This window comes from Malaclemys terrapin, chromosome 7, assembly GCF_027887155.1.
Source record: "Malaclemys terrapin pileata isolate rMalTer1 chromosome 7, rMalTer1.hap1, whole genome shotgun sequence".
NCBI lineage: Eukaryota > Metazoa > Chordata > Testudines > Emydidae > Malaclemys > Malaclemys terrapin.
The window spans coordinates 94128069-94154206 of record NC_071511.1 but is presented as its reverse complement, the minus strand read 5'-3'; the positions used below and the strand labels follow the sequence as shown (position 1 = coordinate 94154206).

Below are 26138 nucleotides of genomic sequence, written 5' to 3'. Positions count from 1 at the left end.
ACCGCCCAAGAGGTTGTTGTGACTGCACAAAAAAACCCTGGTGGCCACATGCAAGAAATGCCGCTCTAGAGAATTTGCCTCTGGCTGGGACTTGGGCTGCATTGCAGGAATCAGGTTGGCTTTCTACTTGGCTGGCATGAGGGTCCTGAGTCCCAAAGAGATCCTGGCTCTTAGGGAACAGCAGGCAGCAGGTTCAACAACCTCACCGGATTGGATGGTTGTTTAGTGCAAAATTCTGTCCAGTTCCTCAAAAAATGGACAGGTTATGTGTCCCCTATCTGATTTCCCCCCTCCCCCCATCTTCCCTGGTTTTAATATTATCTGGCACTGCTCAGAATCCTGGACATCTACTTTTCAATGTCCACCAACAGATCATAATTCTGGAGGCTGGCCACAAGAGCTTCTAGCACTGTCACTTCACCCCAGATGGTGAGATCCATCTCAGCATGGCTCCAGGCGGCTGTGTGAGGCATGTTGTTGTGGGGCTTCTGGAGTAGCATTTCAGCCATGTTGATACATGGGAACCCAGGAGCAAATGGGCAAAATCTGGCCCTCCACCAGCTTTAAAATGGTGGGGGGCGGGGGGAGAGATGTCTTGGCAACATGACACCAGAGCAGGGGAGGGCATGCAGGTAAACAGGCAGACCAATAATGATCACCTGCAAAGCAGCGTGGGATAGTGATTGGAGGTATACCAAAGTGACCTGCAGCAGGATTGAGCGCACACAAACAACAGACCCAACTAATTCAGTTTGCAGCAAACAGCCCACTTTGCAAGAGGACTCCAGAGTTTGCAATAAATGTAGAGTTAGTGTGTTGTGGTGATTGCATCGTGTGTACAAAAGTGTTTCAAACCAGATTAACTTGATTTAAACCCTTTGGGTATGCAAGCCCTAAGTATCTAATTACATTTACATCTGTATTATGCACAAGATTCAGATCAAGCTTGTGCAGGCTTAAGCGCAGTCGCCCGGCTTCTCAAACTGAGGTTGTAGCAGTAGGTGCAAGGTGGTTGCAACCTCCCACTGTTGGGGGAGTAGGTGTTGCTAGATGTGTAGGAGGTTTGACCACGTCAGATGATGTATACTCTGATCCAGCACCTTCCTTCAGCAACTCTCACTGCAGGGCTCCCATGTAATCGTTAATGGAAAGCCTCAAAGAGGATGGTGTCTGTGCAACTGTCTTCATCTTTTAGGGTGGATCCCCTTGGGTGTAATTTAAACATCCCTGGGACAGGGTTGATGCATCTGATTCACAGTCATTAAGCTGAGTGTGGGTGCAAGAACAACACTTAGCAATTATAGTGCTTCATACTTGTGAAATGCTGTGCAACATTAATTCTCACAAATTATCAGCTCTTCAGGGCATGGATTTATACGTTCAGCACACTAACTCTTTATAAGTTATGTGTAGGCTGCTGGCATCTGTAATTAATAGGTGAGCAGAGAATGTGCCAATACCTTTATGTTCTATGGTCTGTGTCAGTGGTTCTCAACCAGGGGGACACGTATGCCTGGGGGTAGGCAGAGGTCTTCCAGGGGGTACATCAACTCAACTAGATATTTGCTTAATTAACAACAGGCTACATAAAAAGCACTAGTGAAGTCAGTACAAACTAAAATTTCATATAGACAAAATGAGAAGTAAGCAATGTTTCAGTCATAGTGTGCTGTGCCACTTTTGTATGTTTATCTGATTAAGTAAGCAAGTAGTTCTTAAGTGAGGTGAAACCTAGGGTATGCAAGACAAAGCAGACTCCTGAAAGGGCTAGAGCAATCTGGACAGTTTGAGAACCACTGGTCTATGTCCTCCAGGCAGTCAGGCTCGATGATCACAGTGGTGCCTTCTGGCCTTGGAATCTATGAAAAATCATTACTCCCTGCTTGTCATCTGCACTTGTTTCACACCTTAAACTGTGCTAAATTAAACTAAGCTAGGCAAAGACTGTGTCTTTCTGGGAAGTGCCCATTGTATTTTGGGGTACCACAAAATAGTAAACTTGGGCAAAGGAGGATTGGCATGTGAGGGGTGCCCTGGTTTGGAGGGAAGTGCTCTGGGTGTGTGTTAGGAGAAAATATGTGTGTGTGTGTGTGTGTGTGTTGGGCTAAAGTGGGATGGGATTGGGGGACAATGTGTGTGTGTGGGGGGGTGGAATTGGGGGACAGTGTGTGTGTGTGGGGGAGTGTTGGGCTGCAGTGGGATGGGATTGGGGGATGGTGTGTGTGTGTGGCATTGGGCTGCAGTGGAATGGGATTGGGGGACGGTGTGTGTGGTTGGGGTGTTGGGTTGCAATGGGATGGGATTGGGGGACAGTGTGTTGGGGGGTTGTTGGGTTGCAGTAGGATGGGATTGGGGGATGGTGTGTGTGAGGGGCATTGGGCTGCAGTGGGGTGGGACTGGGGGACGGTGTGTGTGTGTGTGTGGTGCGGGTGTTGGGGTGCAGTGGGATGGGATTGGGGGACTGTGTGTGTGTGGGGGGGTTGTTGGGTTGCAGTGGATGGGATTGGCGGATGCAGTGTATGTGTTGGGAGGGATTAGTTTGGCAGGTGGGGCGGGGGCAGGGTTGTTATCACTGCCCCTGTCTCCGCAGCAGGCGGCTCCACTCCAGCCCTGAGCACGACCGGTGCTGCCGGTCAGGGGCCCGGGCTCCACAGGGAGGGGAGAGAGGAAGGCGGGCGGGGCGACCTCTGCTCCCGAAGCCGCTGATTGGCGCCGCGCCGTGGCCTGAGGCAGCCGGCAGGGTTGGGCGGTGCTAGCGTAGCGTCCCCTCCCCTCCTCTCCTCTCCTCTCTCGCCCGCAGCAGGGAGTAGCCACCTCGGTGTCAGCAGCAGCGGCGCGGCCCCTTGCGAGTCCCTGGCAGCGCGGTGCGCTCCGCCGCAGCCTCCTCTCAGGTCAGTGCGGCCGCTGCCCTGCTCCACCGGCACATCTGCCCCGGCGTGCCCCCCATGCCGCCTGCTGCTCCCCGGCAGCGTGCGGGCACCGCTCAGCCTGGCCGGGGCGGACCTTTCCCCCGCCCCGGCAGCACGGCCTGGGCGGTGACAAGAGACTTGGCGGGTGCCAGGGCGCCGTGAGGCCTGGGGCTGCCCTGGAGCTCATTCACCCGAGGGAACCAGCCCCGGCCCCGACCCCGGCCCCTGCTATTCTTTTAATGCCTAACTCTAGCTGTGTCCTCGCTTCCCTAGCGCAGGGGCGCCTGATATGACTTCCTGTTTCTCTGTGCGGTGTAGTAGGGTTGTTGTTTATATGTTTGTACCGCACCTAGCACGCTGGGGGCCTGAACTGTGTCTGATCCTCGACATCAAGTGCTACCCCAGTGTGAATAATAAATTAATACTAATAGCTGACAGCGTGCTGCCTCTTTGAGTCACAGCTGTGTGACTTTCCCCTCCTCTCTAAAGTAGTTAAATATCCCCCCTTATTGTAGGTATTTATCCTCATTTTATAGATTGGGGGGGGGGGGAAACAGGCACAGCAAGGAGAAGTGAGTGGCCCAGTGTCACACAGGAAGTCTGTGTTGGAGCAGGAACTTGAATCCAGAACTCCCAAGCCCTAGGTTACTACCGGAGCCATTTAGCTGCCCTTGTGATCCTTTAGAGATACCACGAATATTGCTAAATCTCAAAAAGAACAGGAGTACTTGTGGCACCTTAGAGACTAACAAAGTCTCTATGATACGCTGAAGTTGCGTATCTTAGTTCGAAGTGGGGGGGTTAGTGTGGACCAGCCCTTTGTCTCTCCCCAGCAGAAGTTGGTCCAATAAAAGTCACCTTGATTCCTTCTTGTCAATGAAGTTATTGTTGTGTCTAGCGACACCATCAGAGGACCCCAACCACATCAGCCACACCATCAAGGGCTCATTCACCTGCACGTCTACTAATGTTAGATATGCCATGTGCCAGCAATGCCCCTCTGTCATGTACATTGGCCAAACCGGACAGTCCCTACGTAAAAGAATAAATGGACACAAATTGGACATCAGGAATAGTAACATACAAAAGCCAGTAGAACACTTCAGTCTCCCTGGACATTCTATAACAGATTTAAAAGTAGCTATACTTGAACAAAAAAAACTTCAGAAACAGACTTTAAAGAGAAATAGCAGATCTAAAATTCATTTGCAAATTTAAAACCATTAATTTGGGCTTGAATAGGGACTGGGAGTGGCTGGCTCATTACAGAAGCAGCTTTGCCACTCCTTGAATTGATACCTCCTCATCTATTATTGGGAGTGGACTACATCCATCCTGATTGAATTGGCCCTGTCAGTATTGGCTCTCCACTTGTGAGGTAACTCCCTTCTATTCATATGTCATATAATGCCTGCATCTGTAATTTTCACTCCATGCATCTGAAGAAGTGGGTTTTTTACCCATGAAAGCTTTTGCCCAAAAAAATCTGTTAGTCTTTAAGGTGCCACCGGACTTGTTATTGTGGTGGGAGGCACTTAGGCTGTTGCCTTCTTCTCACAAGGTTTTTGTGTGTTATATGCTGTCCATGGGAAAAATAACGTGGGTCCGTTGGGATAGGAAAAATAAAGTTTATAAACTATTAGCGGCCACCATTCTTTTTTTAGTAATAAAAATATCTGGTCACATCAGTGGCCCCTGAGCCTTTTGGTCCTTTACCTCCTCTGAGCAGTGCTTATGAGGTGGAAAGGGAAAGAGAGGTTATAAACAGTGGCAGGAGCTGCTATTTATTTGTTAAAGACATTCCTTGAGTACATTGGATGTTGTGAGATGGCTAAGTCAGGGCTGAATAGAACTGTAGGTGAATAGCATTGTCAATATTAATCATGTGAGAGGGTTACACTTGTTGGGCAGTTTGCACAAGAAAACTGTAGTGATTTTCTTAGTTATTTTTTTAAGAGCAAATCCAGGGAAGCACATGCACAGCTTAATACAGCTGGCCCAGCTTTCGCCATTCTTTGTTTAAAATTGATGTGTTGTTATAGTGTTTTTATTTCTGGTCCAGTACATCACCATTTTAAAAAAATGTTGATTTTTGGAAGGGAAGAATATTTGATTTATTTGTAATAATCCACTGGAAATCTTTATGAAAAGAAATAACGCTGCAGAAAAGTTTCTCAATTATAGTAGACAAAGTGACTCTTTGTATATTACTCCTACCCCCCTTGTCTCCCCCTCTATTTATTTCTTCTGTAGAAGAAGCCATACAACTTAACCTCAGGGTCTCACTTTTTTTTCTTTCGCAGCATAAATCTTTTTTTTCTTATGCAGTGTAGTTTTTACAAAGCCTTATTTTCTTACACAAATAAACAAAGAAGTGTATTTCTACAGAATGAAGATGTGGCTCTTTATAATTGTGGCATGTTTGATCCAAGGAATTGTAAGTTCAGAAACATTTGTCAGAAGAAGAAGAAATGTGGATCCTGAAACATCTATGAATATTGTAAGTTATGTATTGTAAAATTCCATTCAGTAGCTGCCATTTAAAAAAATTGATGTTTGTCATCTGTCATATGGTTACTATATACAGGGAATAACTAGTTATCTCAGATATTGTAGTATAATTACTGTGGGGAAAATGCTGACTTTTTAAAAATGATGATTACTTTAACTGTGGAAGGGTGTTTTGCCTATTAAACTTTAATTAATAATGCTCTCATTGTAGATCCAGATTAAGGAACAGAGGGAAATTGCCTAACCTAGTTCTTTAAATTGCCTAAACCTGTTTACATGCCTGACAGTAAGCAGGAGTCTTGTCAGTGATATTCTGTTTCCATCTTCCTACTTGCTTGCAAATTGAAAAAAGCTGTGGGTTGATTGAGGGTATGGGAGTGTGTGTGAGAAAGATGTAGAGCAGGGGTAGGCAACCTATGGCACGTGTGCCAAAGGCAGCACACAAGCTGATTTTCAGTGGCACTCACACTGCCCGGGTCCTGGCACCAGTTCGGGGGCCTCTGCATTTAATTGTCAATGAAGCTTCTTAAACATTTTAAAAACCTTATTTACTTTACATACAACAATAGTTTAGTTATATATTATAGACTTATAGAAAGAGACCTTCTAAAAATGTTAAAATGTACTGGCATGCGAAACCTTAAATTAGAGTGAATAAATAAAGACTTGGCACACCACTTCTGAAAGGTTGCTGATCCCTGATGTAGAGGAAGTAACATATATAAATAAAATGTATATCTCATATGCTGTTTCATGTCTTGTATGAAGGGGTAAATAACACTCTCACTTTCTACACATCAGTCATGATTTTATAGACTTCTATCATATTTCCCCCTTAGTCATCTCTTTTCCAAGATGAACAGTACCAACCTTTTAAATCTCTCCTCAAATGGAAGTTGTTCCCCACCGATAATAATTTTTGTTTCCCTTCTATGTACCTTTTCCAATTCTAATATTTTTTTCTTGAGATGGGGTGACCAGAACTGCAAACAATATTCAAGGTGTGGGCATACCATGGATTTATATAGTGGCATTATGATAGTTTTTGGTCTTCTTATCTTTCCCTTTCCTAATGGTTATCTTTTTTGACTGCTGCTGCACATTGAGCAGTTGTTTTCAGAGAACTATCCACAATGACTCCAAGATCTTTCTTGAGTGGTAACAGCTAATTTTAGACCCCATCATTTTGTATGTATAGTTGGGAGAAAGTTTTCTAATGTGCATTACTTTGCATTTATCAACATTGAATTTCATCTGCCATTTTGTTGCCCAGTTACCCAGTTTTGTGGGATCATCTTGTAACTCTTGGTAGTTAGGTCTAAAGCTGACTATCTTGAGTAATTTTGTATCATCTGTAAACTTTGCGACCCCACTGTTTATGCCTTTTTCCAGATCATTCTCTGTGGTCCTGCTTCCACTCTAGTTAAAATTGCTAGTAGGAACTGTACTTATTAAAACCACTTGTTGCTAGTAAGGTTCTAGTAAGTTTTTCCTGACAATTGCTTTGCTCCCCCTTTTGGTGTTCACTCTTGTCGCTTTTCCTTCTTTCTGTCATACTGACCAAGTCTTTACCCTCATTGGGTAAGGACTTGCTGTTAATTGTGATCTTATCGGCACTTCATTTTCCCCACCCTCTTTGTTATCTTCAGTTGTTGCATCACATCTGAAACTAGCTTATAAACTTTTTGGGGAAGAGAGAATTTGCCTTTTCCATACAACACCTAGCATATTTTTGAGCACTGTCTTTTAAAGGTAACTAGAGTTATTGCCAATAGGATCATGCAATTGTACCGGTTAGGCATTTACATATCTTTTAAATGATTCTGTTAAATGAGCTTTTTTTTTTTTTTTTTTTTTTTGGTTAAGGTTTGTGAACTAACTCACTTGCAGGTGATGGAACAGAAGTGAGTTTTTAGAAGAGATGGTGTTTAGTAGTCCTATTTTATAGTATTAGTGTCCGACATTAAAAGCCATAACCCAAGCATATGAACAGTGTGCAAAACTTTCCTGTTCTTGCTGTGATGGTTAAGTCATAATATAAATGACTTTATTGAAGCCACTGTTATACAACATTTTGTTTCAAACCTGCTGTGTTGTGGGTCATTTAGATGATGTATTTAAGTGTGATAGTGTTCCATGAGTGATAAATAGGAGTAAGGATCATGCCTCTAATATTTGAAATGTTTTAAAAATCTTGCCCTTTAGAAGAGAGATGCATCCCCTCATCTACCACTGATAGCATAATTTTTGGTGACTTGTCTATAATTGACAGATGTTTGTTGTTTCAGTGAGCATTGTCTGTCCTTCTTTCTACCACTTCAGTCTTTCCTTTCTTTATCCTGTTGTCCCTGATCTTCTTTCCCCTGCCCCCTTTTCCAACACTCTTGTCTCCCCTGGTTAGTGGTAAACTGGATGACCTATGTGGCTTCTCTATAGTGGAGACAGAGACTACCAGCTTTAGCCTGGGATACGCACTAGAACTTGGATCTCTCTCTCTGTAGGGGTTGGACATTGAGATAGATAAGAGATATTTCAAAGGCACCAAGAATTGTTAGGTTCCCAACTCCTATTGAAAATCAATGGGAGTTGGGTGCCTAATTCTCATTGGTGACTGAACGCATCATCACCTAGTAACAAACCTTTCTCTGATGGTCTCTCTCTACCACCTACCAGACATAGCCACAGCAATGGAGACATCACACTTCTATATTGTTGTCTGTGGAAAGACCTCCAAGCATTTTACAGACACTAATGAATTAAAAATGTCAACAGTTTCAATCAAAAGCTTTTGTTTTTCTTTTTGCAGAGTGAAATTGTTACCTACAGAGGCTACCCCAGTGAGGAGCATGAAGTGGTGACTGAAGATGGATATATCCTTAGCATTAACAGAATTCCTCATGGAAAGAAAAGCCATGGGACGAAGAAGGGTAAGATTTACTTCTGCCTGAAGAAAGAGAAGTCTTGAAAAAGATCACTTTAATTTAGAGAGATCTAACTCTTGTAATAAAGCTGACCAGGATAAAATGTTGGTAACCTGTGTGGTTTACAATTACTTATAAAGGAAAATAACAGTGCAGACTATGTTAGAGTAGGTAGATCATTGGGGGGAAGGGATTTCCTCCCAAAATTCAATTTGTAAGTGGTTTGTATTTTGTAGGATCTAAAATGGACACTTTTTTTTGTGTTGAAATTTTACTTACTGAAAAAACTCATTTTATGATAAATGAGAAATGGTAATTTTTTTTTAAGTAAGAATGTGCTAAAGTCTGTTTTGTTGCAAAATTTTAATTTTTTAAACTTGTTTTGTTTTAAAAACTTTAACACTAAAGGTAGGGGCAGGTCTTGTTCCTCTTCTGTTGAAAAACAAACGAGAAAGACACTTCACCTCCCCAAAACAAACAAAAATCCCAATGCTCTTCTGATTTCTGCATGGAAATAGGAATTAGACTAAGCTGATTTTAGATTCTAGCATGCTGTTCCTCCTTGTCTTTATAGTAAACTATAAAGCAAAGTAATAATTACTATAGCACCATATTGTACATAGCTATTTATAGTATGTAAAATATTGTAATAATAATACAAAAATCTTGTTTCTAAAGAAATGGGTGCAGTACAGCTTCACATAACCAAAGCCAAGACAGAGGGCCATGTGGATGTTGTTGCTTGTTGCCTCCCCAGAATTGGTCTTTCAGAAGCGGTTTGACAGGGAAGGAGAATTAGTAGCATATACTAAGCAGGAGGATGTCCACACCATAAAGAGTGGCATGAAAGAAGGCACAAAATTAGGAGAGGGGAAATCAAAAGTGGAGACAAAGGGAGTTTTCAGAAGAGAAGCTTGGGAGAAGTTTAGAGGGTGGGAGTGTGTATAGGAGGGAATGAGGCCAAAGGTACTGGCAAGGCCTAAGCTATAGAATTCTTTGAAAATAAGATTAAAATGGATGTGGAAGAAGAGAAGCATGTGCAGGAAACAGTCTTAGATCTGCTATACTGCTATGCTGTGGAAACTAATATGCTTGTAGACCTGAATAGCAATGGATGAATTCAGTCAGAATCAACTTATGTTTAAATTGGGGTAAATTCTGTCCTCTGAGGCATGCATGCAGCTATCATTTATTTCAATGGGAGCTGTATGCTTATATCTGAGGGTAGAGTCTGAACCCTTGGAGCTTAAAAAGCTGAAGATGTATGATGCATACATATGAATCTTATGGAAGGGGAGAAAAAGCAAATATTCTATAATTGCAGGTGTGAACAAATAGTATGGCAAAAGACCCTCTTCTACCAAAGGCAAAAAAATCTGTCTGTTCTTAATGGTTGATTTGATATCTCTTAAGCATGTTTGCCTTAACTACTGTCTCAAAGAGCATAGGGGCAGACAGTTTGGTGCACAAAGCAAGCTAGTCAAATTGGCTAGTTTTATATTTGTGCTTAAAAAATTCTGAGAAATCCACAAAGTGAAGATAGATTATGCTTCTGTGGGTTTTTTATTGAACCTTTCATCTGTAACATAAGCAAATAGAGTGAAGTTTCCTGTCTCAAAAGAGTGATGAGGGGGTGGAGAAGGAAGCAGTATCAAAGTTCATGTTTTGTAAAGCACTTTTAATTTTTAAAATCAAGGATTACTGAACAACTTTTGTCAAGTATGATCCCCTAGAAGAAGAATGAAGACTTCAAAGTTCATGTTGACTTCAAGCTGTTACAGACCTGGTATCTTTTCCCAAACAGTGTTTATTTACTGCTGACAGAATTTATAGTGCATAATATTTCATAATGTTTCTGTTGCAATATATGACAGATGTGAATAGGATTAATTGCAGTTATGTATGACATTATCTTTTGGAGCGAAAGTCCACAACAGTCTATGGTTCCACAGCTGCAAAAATTGTAAGGGAAATTTGTTGTGTTAAAGAAAAATGGCAATGACTTTGTTTGTTAATGAGTGCTAAAAATCAACATGAACAGTTGAATGGAAGGTATTAAAGTAAGTTCGCCTTCCATTCCCAGTTTCCATTCCCATGCTCCTAGGCATTGTGAGAACCTGCAGCACATGTTAATGTTGATACAGAGTGGAAGGGGATCTGATGCTAAAGACAGTGGTACACCATCTTAGTTTGTCATTGTCTTAGCCTAAAAAGCCTGATCCCTGGAAGTCACCTATGGGAAGGCCTTCCAGGCCTTGTGGGAAGAGGAGGGGAGCAAGGACAATGAAGAAAAGCTAGCATGCCTCCAGGATCAGGCCTCTTATCACCCAGAAATTATAAACACTGGGAACAAATAGCTCTCTATGTTCTTGCTGTAGTTCCTGCTTTTCTTGGGTTTGCTTGTTGCAAACCTGCTTTTTTGGATATGAGAAATACTAGGTCCGTTTTGCTCTAGTTAAGAACCTAATGTAACATTTTTAAACCCATAACTACAATAAAATAACTCTTTAAAACCCTGCTATTGTGGAAGATTACAATGCATGAATTTAAGACCTTGTGAGTATCATAAAGGCTGCTAATCTTACAGTCCTGTAGGTTAACCACTCAAATATAGAGATGAAGCAAATATTGAATACTCATTAGTTTGTCAGGACTTCAGTGTGAGGAGACCATGAAGCTTTGATTTATAACTACGTAAAATGCTTTATCTTTCAGGTCCCAAGCCTGCTGTTTTTCTGCAGCATGGTTTGCTTGCAGATGGTAGTAACTGGATCACAAATTTGGACAACAGCAGCCTGGGCTTTATGCTGGCAGATGCTGGCTTTGATGTTTGGATGGGAAACAGCAGGGGGAACACTTGGTCCAGAAAGCATAAACACTATACAGTGAAGCAAGAAGAATTCTGGGGTTTCAGGTAGCCGGATCTCATTTCTGAGGAGTGCGGTTTATTACATGTTATACATGCTGTCAACAGGAACCACTCCTTTCCCGCTGCCATTTCCTCCATGATGCCATGCCCCCACTATTAGCGCTGTGCCGATCACTGAATTTTTGGTTTGCTGGCAGCTCTTGGAGGCAAGAGGGTCGGGGTTGGTTTGGGTCAAACTGAAACATTTTTTGGTGAAGTGAAAAAGTAGGGAAAATTCCCTTTTGGGTCAAATGAAATGTTTTGTTCCCAGGCATTTTAAAAAAATAAAAGGTAATAAAGGTCTCAATTCACAGCAGAGGCAGTAGGGTTTCCCCCTTAGCCCAGTGGTCAGGGCATTGTCTTGGAACGTGGGAGACTCAGGTTTGAATTACTGCTGTGGAGCAGGGACTGGAACCCAGGTTTCCTCCTTCCCAGGAGAGTGCCCTAACCACTGGGGTATAGTCATTCTCTCTACCGCTGTCTGTCTGGACCAATGGCTATTCATGTACTTTTATACAAAGTGAAACCCCTTCAAGAGGAGGGATTGAGACACCCACCCCAGAATAGCCCATAAGCGGGTGGTAGGGCACTCTCCTGGGATGCGGGGAAAGGTAATTGTTCCAGTTGCTGCTCCAGAGCAGAGGTTTGAAGCTGAGTCTCCCACATATCAGGACCGTGCCCTAAGCACTGGGATAAAGACTGTGAGGGAGGACTCCCTCCCATCCCTCCCCCTGAAATTCCTTTGGCCAAATCTGCATTTTTATTTTGGCAAATAAACTGTTCATCTGAAAAATTTCACCCTGCTCTCACCTCATCTCAAAAAAGATATATTGGAATTGGAAAAGCTTCAGAAAAGGGCAACAAAAATTATTAAGGGTATAGAACGGAGAGATTAATAAGACTGGCACTTTTCAGCTTAGAAAAGAGACAACTAAGGGAGGATCTGATAGAGGTCTATAAAGTGATGGCTGGTGTGGAGAAAGTAAATAAGGAAGCGTTATTTATTCCTTCTCATAACACAAGAACTAGGGGTCACCAAATGAAATTAATAGGCAGCAGATTTAAAACAAACAAAAGGACGTATTTCTTCACCCAGTGCAGCCAACCTGTGGAACTCCTTGGCCTTCACAACATCCACTGGCAAGATTATAACAGGATTCAAAAAAGAATTAGATAAGTTCATGGAGGATAGGTCCATCAATGGCTGTTTGTCAGGATGGGCAGGGATGGTGTCCCTAGCCTCTGTTTTCCAGAAGCTGGGAATGGGCGAGAGGGAATGGATCACTTGACGATTACCTGTTCTGTTCATTCCCTCTGGGGTACCTGGCGTTGGCCATTGTCGGAAGACGGGATACTGGGCTAGATGGACCTTTGGTCTGACCCAGTATGGGCGTTCTTATGCTCTATCTACTACCCCACTTCAGTAACAGATTAAACAAGATTGTGCCACTGCACTTTTTTATCCTGGTTATATATGTGCTAATGTGCTAACAGTATGGGAAACTAGATATTTGCTATAATAACCTGATCCTGCCTTCATTGAAATCCAATGAGAAAATTTCCATTGACTTGAGTGGTTCAGGATCAAGCCCTAAGTGAATCTTGGTCAGAGTTTGGCTGTTCGGAATCAACCTTTGGAAGTTTTTATTCATTTTTAGCTGACTAATTTTCAATGTACTAAAGTTCCATTCAGTAATTCTTCTCTGCAAATGTTGATATGGAAATTTGATAGCTTTATTTATATAGTCCTCTTCTTGTCTTTGTTATAGTTTTGATGAAATGGCTAAATACGACCTTCCTGCCACTATAAACTTTATTGTGAATAAAACTGGACAGGAGAAAATCTATTACATTGGCCATTCACAGGGTACCACTATAGGTATGTTGAGAGATTTGCGCACTTTTGGTTAAATAATGATAAAATACAGATGTACTAGTACAGTTTGTTTTGTATCCTCATTAATACTAAAAGGCTAGAGAATTAACTTTCACCTATTTATTTGAAGTGAAAATTTGTAAAACACTAAATTAAACTAATAGACTACGCTATTCATCCAATTTCTGTAAAAACAAATATTCTAAAGAGTTGTGAAAATGTACATGAAAAATCATAGATTCATCACGCCAACTAAAATTTAAATTGATGCTCAGGTAAACCTTTAATTAACCAAACCAGTATTTAAAGACCAGTATTTAACCAAACCAGTATTTACTGATGCTAATTCAAATTCTTCTTTGAACACATACACAATTTCCAAATTCAGAACTTAAAACATACTACACTCTATAATTAAAACATGCCTAGCTAAAATTCTGATTTCATTTCTGTCAAATATTGTCTTATTAAGAAGTCTTCTGTTTTTTATTTTTAACAGCTTTCATCGCATTTTCAACTATGCCAGAGCTGGCTAAGAAAATAAAAATGTTTTTTGCATTGGCACCTGTAGCCACAGTCAAGTTCTCCACTAGCCCTCTGACAAAACTTGGAGTGCTTCCAGAGCTGCTTCTCAAGGTATGTATTTCAGTCAAGATATTTGTTTTAAACCTAAGTGAGAATATTTCTTTTCCATTTAAAATGGTTTTAGTAGAGATTATAAATAAAACTGTGTGTAGACTTAATGCATATGAATGTGCCTCTCTTGCTATGTACACACTTGTACAGAAGATTAACATGCATGACATGAATTCTAAGCCAAATTTTGACCTTGTATCAATATATGTCCAGAGTTGCTCTGTGATGGTTTTCCATATTGATAACTGCATAATTGAGAGTAGAATTTGGCCCAGTGACCACAAAATGCATTTGATGTTGCCCATTGCACCCCATGCTCCGCATTTAAAAAAAAATGGTGAATAATAATGTAAAAGCAAACATTTGTTTTGATGTTGGTGGATCACATACTGTCTGAAAACGCTTAATATTTATCTTTGATGTCCCATACACAAGGATGTTGAGAGCCTTCAAAATGGGAAAATTGAACTATCAGGCTGAGAAATTTAAATACATGACAGGAGAAGCTAGGGGAAAGTTAAAGCTTAAAATGTATCTTATAAATAGGCTTGACCTGAAAGAATCAGTATTATATTTACTCATTTGCACATGGGTCTAGGACTTGTGTTGCCAAAAAGCTATGATTAATATATACATTGGTCAATTTTAGTAGGGTCATGTGATATCCTTTTCTTCCTTTATATGGAGTATTTTTCATTTGTCATCAGTTTCTGCAGATTTATTTAGCAGTCACCTCTGTGTACTTCAGTCCTTATATAGATTTTTCCATTGATAAACTCATATGTTCTACTCCACTAAATTGGAATGTCTCCTAGAGACCCTGTTTAATCTAATGCCTGCTTCTTGGGCAGGAGAGTATTCGCATAAATGCTGCTCCCATTAAGGAGAATTGGGCAGGTGAAAAATACTATGGTCCTTTTTCAGACTTGAGATTCAAAATTATTATTTTTCACACAAGTTGCCAAACAAAAAGTGAGAGGAAACAGGAGGAGGATACAGTGAAGATGTTCACTAGCTGTTGTGTGTTGTGTACAGGGGCTGGACTGCCCACCTCTATTCACCAGCTATCCTTTGGTAGGAGAAGGAGGGGGAGCCATGTGAGTTATGGCAGACAAGATTTTAGATATTGGAAGTGTCACTTTATCTCTGTTAGGCACAATGTACCTTTTCTAACCACCGGACATATCTTGAATAGATATTTTTGTGTATTGTAACTGCCACTGGTTCCCCTTCTCCCCTCAGGCAGATAGAGATGAAGTCAAATAACACCTGCCAGCTCCCTCTGTCCCTCTTCTCATAGTGAAGATGGCTGCTTAGTTAAAATAATAGGCTGATCAGTGTTCCCAGTTAAGAGGCTTTTATTTTATAGAAAAAATGCACCTGTTCACATGGTCCTGTGAAACTTGACCCAGTCATGGTGACTTGCACAGTGAGCTATTGTGGAACCACCCAGTTAACCACAAACCAGTGGATGGGTCATAGTCTTTGTGCTGTGTCAGTGTGAGTAAAAAGCACTCTGTAGATCATGTTCAAACCCTTGGACTTTTTAAAAATAATATCTTGCAAGAGGAAACTGCCACCACAATGCAAGCTTGGTTTTATTCACATGGTTTGAATTGAGGAAGCTTCAAATATCAAACATACCAACTTAAGCAGATGTAGCTTAAAATATTTAACCTTTAGCAGAAATCTGACATGCCCTCTCTGACATAATGAATACAAAACTGATAAGAACTTTTTAAAAAGTTTGAATTTTCATGGATTTTCTTTGGTTAACCTTGAATAATTTATTCTGTTTTTAACTTGATAGCAAAGGTACTGATTATATATTTCACTTCAAATTAGTGATCTAGGCTCACATGGTGAAAGAGTGTAATACGAAACAATCTTTCTTTTATGAATTGAAGTAGTTATCCCAAGAAACCTATAGTATGAGTAAAAGCAAATAGCCTTCTCTTATGTGTATGTGCTTATTATTTTGCAGGATATGTTTGGAAAGAAGCAATTCCTTCCCCAGAATTCATTGCTGAAGTGGCTTGCCACTCATGTTTGTACCCACAGATTACTTGATGACCTTTGTGGCAATTTCTTCTTTCTTATATGTGGCTTTGATGAGAGAAACTTAAACATGGTATGTTCTGTATACACCTAGCAATTATCTCCTTGTGACTTTTAACAGTATAGACTATGATCTAAGAGTGTTTATATTCCATATGTAACTTGAAAAAAGTTTAATACCTTCTAGTTCTTGAGAGTTTGAATGAGTATCTTTTCTTGCTATAGACAGGAGTCCAGCTGCACAGTCTAGCTGATAAAATACATAGAACTAAATTTAAAAATGGATTGAAAGGATGAAACAATTTTTTTGTACTCTGTGGGAAGAACATGGGCAAGATGGATAGATGGAGAAGAGAATTAATGGTATAGAACATGGAAAGAAGGGAGAAGTAAAGATTAGACTTCACAACTTGGGATGCATCCATGTGCGAGAGCTGCTGAGATTTCCAGATCTCATAGTGGACATATGCAAATGCTTTTCTAGGAGTCAATTTGTACATTTTAAAAGTCTGTAGCTGTTCTGTGTTCCGATTGAAGCACAGGACACAGTGCAGGTGTGTTGTGGACAAATTGGTTAAGTGTATTTTTAGTCTGAAAAGCGATTTATGTAAAAAATCATCTACCAAGTCCTAATTGGTTATACCTGTGCAAATACATTGGAGGAAATGTTGTTGCAGAGGTGTCGCTGAAGATGCAGTTTAAAGATGAAGGTATGTATGTTTTGATGAGGGCATAATTTGGCCTGCGGAACCTTTTGTTGCTGGCAATAAAACTTCAGAAGGAAAGAATCCAGCTTGAAATTTCAGTCTCAAGGTTGAGTTTCCAGAGTTGGGTTTTTGTTTAAACAAACACCAAATAGCAGAACGTCTCTCTACATTGCTCTGGACATCTGTGACAGACAATAAACGTGGAATTCTACAATGCCACTTTTTTAGAATCCGTTTGTGGAGTAGTACTGTAAGCTGGGGACAGTGGTTGGGACACAATAGTAAGAATACAATGGGCAGGGATGGTGTCCCTAGCCTCTATTTGCCAGAAGCTGGGAATGGGCAACAGGGGATGGATCCCTTGATGATTCCCTGTTCAATTCATTCCCTCAGGGGCACCTGGCATTGGCCACTGTTGGAAGACAGGATACTGTGCTAGATGGAGCTTTAGGCCAACCCGGTATGGCTGCTTCTATGTTCTAACAGACATAAGGAGCTTTGGGTTTGGTCAGCACATGGAGAGAGAGAGTGAGTGCGAATCTGACTGGCTATTCCAGTGGGATCAAGCCACCTGAAGGAGCAATGAAATGGGGATAGTCTGATATGGGGAAGATTGTGCAAAATATTCCCAACAAAACTTTAATTTGCTTTGCTTTGCTTTTCCACGCAACTATTCTAAAATATTGTGGGAAAATCTTCAAATCATTTCTTCTGTCAAAAAAAACCAACAAAACTATTTGGGCAAAGTCACAACTTGAAACGTGGCCCAATTGATGTCTTGGCATTAACTTCAATAGGGCCAGGATTTCACCCTCAATTTAAAAAATGTTTGATTGAAAATCTGAATTTGGCATAATTTATATGAAATGGGAAAAATGGTAATTTTTGTGTGCAGAATTTCCCACTCCCCACATGCAATTTTGCATAGTTCTAAATATGGATTTAGACTTTACTCTGCCTGAGGATTCAGCTTTCAGAAGACAGTATTTTTAAACTGAAAATAAGCTTATTTGGAGCAACAGCCTATGTTAGTAGAAGTAGGCTAAACAGTTGGTCAAAACTAGTATAGTGTAGGGAGGCATTTAAAACTTAGAAGAACTTGGAACACTTTTGCTAACATTAACACTTTTAAACTTGTAAATTGATGTAAAAATTATTCATGCATATTACTGTTAAGTTTAAAGTCAATATTTATGACAAAATCCTTGTACTAAGGACACCATAGAATATTGAAACTGAAGTGTTTTTTTCTAAATTTAGTTTGCATTTCATTCAGCTGGGAAACAAAGCTAGATTGGTTAGTTTCAGTTTTGCATCTAGTAACTTTTATTAACTTGAGCAATACCGTTCTTTGTTTTTCTCAGTGTGTTCGGAGAAGGCTTACATCTCTTCCTTCACAACCATGCTGCTTTCTGGGAAAAAATCAAACCAAAACATTGAAACATTCCTAGTCAGATTCAGTTTCTTGTTTTGTGTGTGTGTGTGTGTGTGTGTGTGTGTGTGTGATTTTACAGTAAAATAAAACATCAGCTTTAGATCAAATTTAGTTTAAACTAAGTTGACAGTGTTATTCAATTAATAGCAAGACTTAAGCATCCTATCCAGTTTGTGTATACTAGTCTAGTCTTAACTTTCTGATCAGAACTTATTTCTTTTAAACTTATTCTATTCAGTTGTGCAGAAAGCAATAAAGGATGGACCTGATGCCCATTAATAGATGAAAATTGTGTTTAACTATGTTGCCGTTGCAGAGCCGAGTCGACGTGTATTCAACACATTGCCCTGCTGGGACATCTGTACAAAACATGATCCATTGGAGCCAGGTAGCGCTTCTGACATCTAAAGTGCCTGTTAACCTGACTTGTTTATAAAATACCGCTGTCAGCGAAATAGGGGTAAACATGTCAAAACGATCCTATGGTAGCACAGCCTTGATAAGACTCTGGGACTACTAAGGAGAAAGTCAGAACAGCAGGTGTTAATCACTGCAATTTTAATTTTAAAAAAATTCCCTTTCGATGTGGCATATATTTTTGCATGAGTGCAAAAAAATCGGTGCTGCAGATCAGCAGACAGTATTTCTGCCTGCGTTTTAAACTACCATATCCGAGATCATGTTGCTACAACAAACATTTGATTCTCCTTCAGTAACCTTGGTTTCTGACCGTGAGCTACATACTGTAGCAGGGCAAGTGGACAAATTGTGGATAGTTACAGTTTGTTTACACTTAGCAGTCCACATACTTGCAATTAATTTAAGTGGCTGTATCTCGGTGGTATAAAGCAGGTGCAGTACCCCTATGCTGCGGGAAGACATTTCTTGTGGAATCAGCAGCTGCTGGTCCCTGCATAGGTTCCTCAGAGTGAGATACAATCTTAGGGTATGTCTACACTACCTGCCGGATCGGCGGGCAGCGATCAACCTCCCGAGCGCTCTCCCATCGACTCCTGTACTCCACCGCCGCTAGAGGTGCAGGCAGAGTCAATGGGGGAGCGGCAGCAGTCAACTCACCGCAGTGAAGACACCACGGTGAGTAGGTCTAAGTATGTCGACTTCAGCTACATTATTCACGTAGCTGAAGTTGCATAACTTAGATCGATTTTCCCCCTCTTCCCTCCCCCCCCCAGTGTAGACCAGGCCTTACAGTCAACCTGGTTTTCTAAACAAAGTGTGTGTTGGTCTGATAAGTGTAATTTGAGCTTCCATGGGTTAGGTGTCAGGCCTGGAATGAAGTGGGAAGAGGCTCATAAAGAAAGATGGTTTTAAAAATTCATGTTTCTTAGACTGCTGTTTCTGAAAACATTTGGACTGTAAATGGTACTAAGTAAGTTTTAAAGGAAAACTCCATTGATGTGGTTGTCAGAGTTCAGGGCAACTGCACCTATATTTGTCCTCTGTGGTTCCAGCAAGGGCACCCCTTCTAGGCTCCTGGCCCCTCAGCTGTCCACCTCTGGCAGAGACCCACATCTTTCACTGCTGACTGGGGTACTTCAGCACTGCATAGTTCCCTGCTACACTGTGAATTCCCCAGCAAGCCGGACTGCCTTAACAGGCCTGCATGTGTGCTGCTTTCTCTCCGAAGGCTTTGAACAGATTAATTGCCCCAGTTGTAAGTTACCATGCAGCCCTGTGTAAGCAAGCATATTTATTCTTAAGGTGAAAGCACTACAGATAAAACAGACTTCAAACAATTAAAAGAACCTACACGCATGCTAATAAGCTTACCAGAGATCTCCCTCCCCCCCCACAACTCCAACAAGGGCTCTGACAGGTGTCAATCCTTCCAACATTTTGGATTGGAGGTTCTGTTTATATGCTAGATCAGAAAGAAGACCCTGTGTCAGTTTAAAGTCAGGCTATTATTCCAAAATTCCTTTCTTTGTCTGCTGGTCTCTGGAGAATCCAGTTTGAATCTGTATATGCTAGCCTTTCCAGGTGGTAGTACCTCACTGAAGGTGTTATAACCTGAGTGAATTTGCCTAATCACCCCATTAGTTCCTAGAGGGCTGTGATCACCTTGGCCCATGAAATTACATAAATCTCTGGCCCACACACTTCCTTTGTCTACACTCAACTTTTTTTTTTCCTCAACCTTTCTTACCGTTGCTACTAGTGAATGGGAAATGTTGAGAGATGTCTAATGTAGAGAGTGTTTTCTCCCCGAGTAGTACTTCCCATTGAGTTGCAGTAAGGTACTATTGAATCTGAGCAAGTGTGGCAGAATTGAGTTCTTAAGATGGTAATCTATACAATTGAGATAATTTCAAGGGAATTAAATTGGGCTGGGAGCCTTAGGCCAAAGCAACAGAATGTATTAATATCTAAGGGTATCTTGCATCACCAGCATTGCTTTTGTAACTCTCATGGCTAGTTGCATGGGGTTACCTTGCCAGACTTAACAGGTGTTTTTGTGTAATATTAGGCAAAAAATGTGTGTGCGCCTGAGTGGTTGGCCTGGATATATATAATTCTTTTTTTTTTTTTTTTTTTTTTTTGCTATGATCCATGCTTGTTCCCAGCACTGGCTACGTTTTCTTGTTACCAAAATGGCTAAGATGGCTTTGTGAGACATGAATTCATAGTTACTTTGCTGCAATGCAAATGCACCAAAACAGCAGCTTTGGAGGAAAAAATCTTTACTGTTTAAATAGTGACCTGCAGCACTGAGCCAGATTTTCAGAAATATATACAGTCCAATGTGCATGTGCAACTCCCAATTTGGATTAAATCCAGCACACTTGGAAGTTTACCTTTTAAAAATCTGGCCAATAATACTGTGTATTATTCCATTTTAGTACATGGCGTCTGCTCCTGCTTCTGGCCATAATCTGTAGGTGAAAATGTAAGATCTAAGAAACCTTGTGGAGAAGAAGTGGGCGTGGGAATGGTAGTATGAATATTTTAGAAGAGCAAAGGCTATAATCAGTTTAGCTTTCCTTTGCTCCAATTATCTTTGTCTCATTGCCTAGGTAAAACATTACCTCCTCTCCCTGGGGTATGTTCTTTGTTTTTAATTTAATCACATAGGATTAAGGCACTTCTCCAGATAACCTTCATGTTCTTTCTATACAATTCCTGAGTGCAGACACTGACCTTCATGTTTTTATGTGTGAATATTTATGTTTTAGGCCGTTAAATCTGGGGAACTCAAAGCTTATGACTGGGGAAGCAAGGCTGAAAATTTGGTTCACTATAACCAGGTAAAGAACTTTTAATGGAAGTCTTACAATCCTTGAGAAACAAAACAGAAAACTTCAAAAACTGCCAGGAGACCATGTGGGAATGTGATCTAGTCAGGCCTTGCAAATTAAGCAGGGACCTGCAGCTGGGATGCAAACATATAGGCACTCAGAAATGATTAGACATAAGGTGGCACTGTTGTCTCTGAGTCAGTACAGAGTCAGTGTTTCCAATATGACATGGGGCGATACTTTGTTGCAAGAGGTGCAGTAAATCAGTCAAGACCTTGGTTAAGACCTGAGTTGGGTGCAAGTTTTTCAGTGAATAGTGAATTAACAAAATATATATATATATATATATATATATATGCATGTAAGGGGCACTGAAAGTATTCACAAATTTGGAAATATTTTCAGCCAAAAGGAGAGAATATATTTGGAAAATGTCAAAGCTGTTCATTTTGACCATTCTGAAAAGTTTTGACTTTTTTGGTTTTGAAATATCTACATATTTAAAAAAATAGGATGAAACAAAAAAATACAAAAATTTCATTTTAGTGTTTTAGGGTGTGTTTTAGTCTGAAACAATTTTGTTTTTAAATGTCTTTCACTTTAGCAAAAACGTAAAAAAAAACTTTAGTTAGAAATAAACCAATTTCCCCCCCAGATTTTTTGGTGTGGCCCTTCAGTTGAAAAATCACTTATTTGCTCAGCTTTAGATCATTAGTGAAAAGTGCTGTGAGATCATTAGAGTTGTATAGGGTTAATTATGCTGCCCTGGCCAAACTTCAGCCTACTTAAAGCCCCTCTGCAGCTTCATTTGCATACCAAATTCTTCTCTAGATCTCTGTGCATAATGTTAACAGTTTACCCTTCTTTTGCTTTACTGTGGCTGTAATCTCTTGCAGTAATCCTAGTTTGAGCAGTGCAATACAGGCTAGAAACATGCATGCTTATTGGTAGGTGTAATTTTACTTTCAGTGTTATAGTGACCTGTAAAAGCAGTTTTGGGATTTAAATTTTACATGGTAGACTCTTTGCACACACAACTCAGCCAACATTACCTTGCAATGTCCAAAAACCACATTCTTCCTACCAAGCAGGCTTTAACATGGAGTTAGTCAGGGCTTCTCTTGAATTGATTGCTGCTCCCCAGCGACTGCTGCTCCAGAGCAAAGAAAGGGAAGGGCTAGGATTCTGACTTCTATCCTCTTGCATTTGCTAGTACATTGCAGTACTGCTAGACAAACCCCTTAGCAGATTGGCTCTTTCTAAAGCCAGAGTTGTCTTTTATTTATTTATTTATTTATTTATTTATTTTTATATTTATATTTATATATATATATATATATTTATATTATATATATATATATATATATATATATATATATATACACTTTCATTTTTAAAAGATTGCAATCTTTCTCCCCCCTCTCCCCATAGTCTACCCCTCCATTCTACAAAGTTAAAGATATGACCGTACCAACTGCACTGTGGACTGGTGGACATGACTGGCTTGCAGACGGGAAGGATATTGGCATATTGCTCACTCAAGTCACTAATCTGGTTTACCACAAACACATTCCTGAATGGGAACATCTGGATTTCATCTGGGGTCTCGACGCACCCCATCGCATGTATAAAGAAATCATTAACGAGATGAGCACATATCTGTAAAGCTGCCTGGGGTGTGTGGGGTTAAAATCTTGCTAAATGCCTCTCTTGGAATGTGTGGTGGTGTCTTGGAAATAGCACCACATCTTTATTTATAATGCCTTTAAAAATGCCAATAATGACTACTGGTTTGGATTAATATCTATTTTTGATATAAACAGTGTTATTTCTTTCACCCTTACATTCCCTTTGCTATCCTGCTGGCTTCATGCAATGTGGTAATACTGTCAGAAAACAGTAATGTGCCTTTGCCTAGAGGAAATATTTTAAATCCATGTAGATTTATTGATATGTTTAAAAGACAAATTAACCCACTTTGCATGTCAGCAGCCTGAAAGTTCAAAAGATAAGCACTTACCCCTGAATAAAATATTAAAATCAATTTGAAAATCAAATACAGTTGAACCTCAGAGTTACAAACACTTGGGATTGGAGGTTGTTCATAACTTTGAAATGTTTATAACACTGAACAAAACATTATGGTTCTTTCAAAAGTTTATAACTGAACATTGACTTAATACAGCCTTGAAGCTTTACTATGCAGAAGAAAAATGCTGCTTTCCCTTTATTTTTTTAGTAGTTTAACACAGTACTGTACTGTATTTGCTTTTTTTTTTGTCTCTGCTGCTGCCTGATTGTGTACTTCCGGTTCCAAATGAGGGGTGTGGTTGACTGGTCTGTTCATAACTCTGAGGTTCTACTGTAGATCTTTCCAAATCTTTTAGTGGTGCTCTTGCTAACACAGTGACAGTTTAAAACTGGCAGCACAGGAATCAAAGACACCTAGCTATTTTCTCTTGTGCTTTAATCATAAGTTAGCCATATTTTTCAGAACTAAACACGTCAGTTTACTTTCTTCCTAATGTTACTCCAAGAAGAATCATGCTGACACTGCATGCTTTCAGCGCCAATTGGAGTCACATATTCTGGGTCTGATTCATTATTGCATTATTCTGGACTTCAGTGGAGTTACACTGATGTAAAACTACACTAAGGCCCTTTATGTCTAAAATACAAAGTACTGATGAGAATTATTACTTATTGTTTGACCTTGCAAATGGCTGGGAGAAGCAAACACGTTAGAAGAAAACAATGCTTTCTGTAACCGTTACTTGTTATGAATTGCAGTGAAAAGGGCGGAAGATGTATGTAATGATTTATTTTTGCACTGATAACCACTGGAAAACAAGGCTCAAATATGTAGTTCTGGCAGAGGAGGGGCCAAAGGTAACAATTCTGTAATTCAGGTATACTGTGCCTACATTTTCACTAGAACTCAAACCATAATCAGCCACTTCACTGAAGAGCTAGGAGATCATAGGATTTCTGTGGCAGAGCAGGAATTAAACCCACGGTCTCCAGAGTCCCATTCTGTAATCCTAACCACAAAGCCATCCTTTCTCCTTTGGCTTCCTCCTCTATTTGATATAGAAAATACTAGATGTTAAACTCTTAGTGGAGAATTCTTTGTAAATAAACTAGAAAAAAAAGCCATAGTGTTGGGGTTTTTTACTCCTTATTGAGGCTCAGGAAGTCCCTTGCATTTATAAGTTCTGGTACTTTTTTTGATTAATATCCTAGTTGTGGCTCATAACAGAGCCCTATGCTCTATACTCCTGGTATTGGCGGCAGTTTTAAATTTCTTTAAAAAGGAAGTCTCTGAAAGTGTGTGAAGTGGTTTGGACAGCAGTTGTCAACAGTGCATGATGATCATTAATGCTTTAAATATTTTTCAATAAATCAGGATGATCTGTCAGAGCTTGGAATGGTGTGTTCTGTTACGTTGCATGTAGTTATACATATGCATATATAATGTTTGTCAAAGATACTTCATTGACATAGGTGTCCAGGACAGATACAACGTAGGGATAAGGTAGCAGACTAAACGCCCAGGGCACACTTCACCCCAGTCCTGAGAGGGTCACTATTAGCTCTAGAGAGATCATTCATTTAGTCTCTAGCTTCTCTTTGTGAGACTTTCAAGAAGGGTGCCAATTTTGATAATGTGTTCACAGGAATTGGACTGAGAACTCAACACGTTGCTTATAAGCCTTCATACAGTGGGTTATGACTTCTCCTCACAGCCGTGACCTGGGGAAAAGGCTTCCTGCTTCACACACCTAGTCCCGTACACAATCCCATTACCCAGTATTTTGTCTGTTAATCTGATATACAGTGAGTAGCACCATTGCTATGCAGGGGCCTAATCTCAAGACTCTCTCTGCAATAGAGAACATGAACTTCATTTACTGTCTCTATACACTGAACACAATCTGTAAATTTCATTTGTACATTAGTGTTTCCTCCTTTGGAACATGTTTGATCTTTAAACGTAGTAAATTCATGTTGTGATTTCCAGTACAGTAGAGGATGTGCATTGGGGTAGCTGGGTCCAAAAATTATCAACTTTCCCCAGGCTGCTGCCCTGAGGGAGTCCCAGCATGAGTGGAGGCAGCACAAAAACATCATCCCATGTTCACTTGCTGCTCCTGGCCCCCATGTCCCTCCCGGACGCAGTGCCCTTTTCTTTGGGTGCTCCAGGTACCTTCTCTAGCTCCCCTGCAGCCAGGCCTATCTCTCTCTACAGCCAGAGAGAGACTGTGTCTACTGGCTTTTATAGAGCCAGCTGGGTCTGTTTGGGGCATGGCCACAGCTGAGGCTGCCTCCCAATCAGCCCAGCCTAAGGCTTCCAGCCCCAGCCCTCTCCAAGGGCTGGCTTTTAACCCTTTCAGGCCAGAAGCGGGTGACCACCCCACTACACCGCCCCCTCAAGATCACCACCCCTGGGAGTAGAGAGGGTCTCCTGGCAGGCCCACGCACCTCCAGAGCCACTCGTTTCCTTTCAGACTCCTCCAGTTGCTTCCACAAGCAGGCCTCCTTGTTCATGACAGCGGCATACTCCTTAGCGAGGTCCAGGGCCCTCGCTTCGGCCTTGTGGCGGGCCTGCTCTGCAGCCTCCAGCCACGCACGAAGGCCAGACTCTCCCGGGCCCTCTTCCTTCAGGGTCTGGGTGCCTACTGTGACCTGCTCCACTACAGCCTGGGTCCCGGCCTCTTGTGGGGACCACTCTGTCCCAGTCTCCTTGTCTGCCATCCCCTGTTGGTGGCTCCCAGGCAGGGCTACTGCCCTCTCTGCAGCAGCTACCTGGCCGGTCCTTGACCCCTTTAGATCCTCAGGCCCCTCCACTGGAGTTTGCCCTCCTCCGAGGGGGCAGTTCCTCTTTGTGGCCCCATTCATGGCAGCCAAAGCAGGCTCGCC

General features: G+C 41.1%; 1 protein-coding gene across 1 annotated transcript; it reads left to right on the top strand.

The window, feature by feature from the left end:
* Nucleotides 1-2727: 2727 nt before the first annotated feature.
* Nucleotides 2728-24636, top strand: LIPA (lipase A, lysosomal acid type; the record flags this gene model as incomplete). Its single annotated transcript, XM_054033897.1, has 10 exons — nucleotides 2728-2891; nucleotides 5298-5409; nucleotides 8227-8347; nucleotides 11057-11255; nucleotides 13019-13128; nucleotides 13625-13761; nucleotides 15746-15892; nucleotides 18278-18349; nucleotides 21156-21227; nucleotides 22650-24636. Coding segments are annotated over 10 exons (1368 nt in total), but the record flags the coding sequence as incomplete, so codon positions are not given.
* Nucleotides 24637-26138: the final 1502 nt, after the last annotated feature.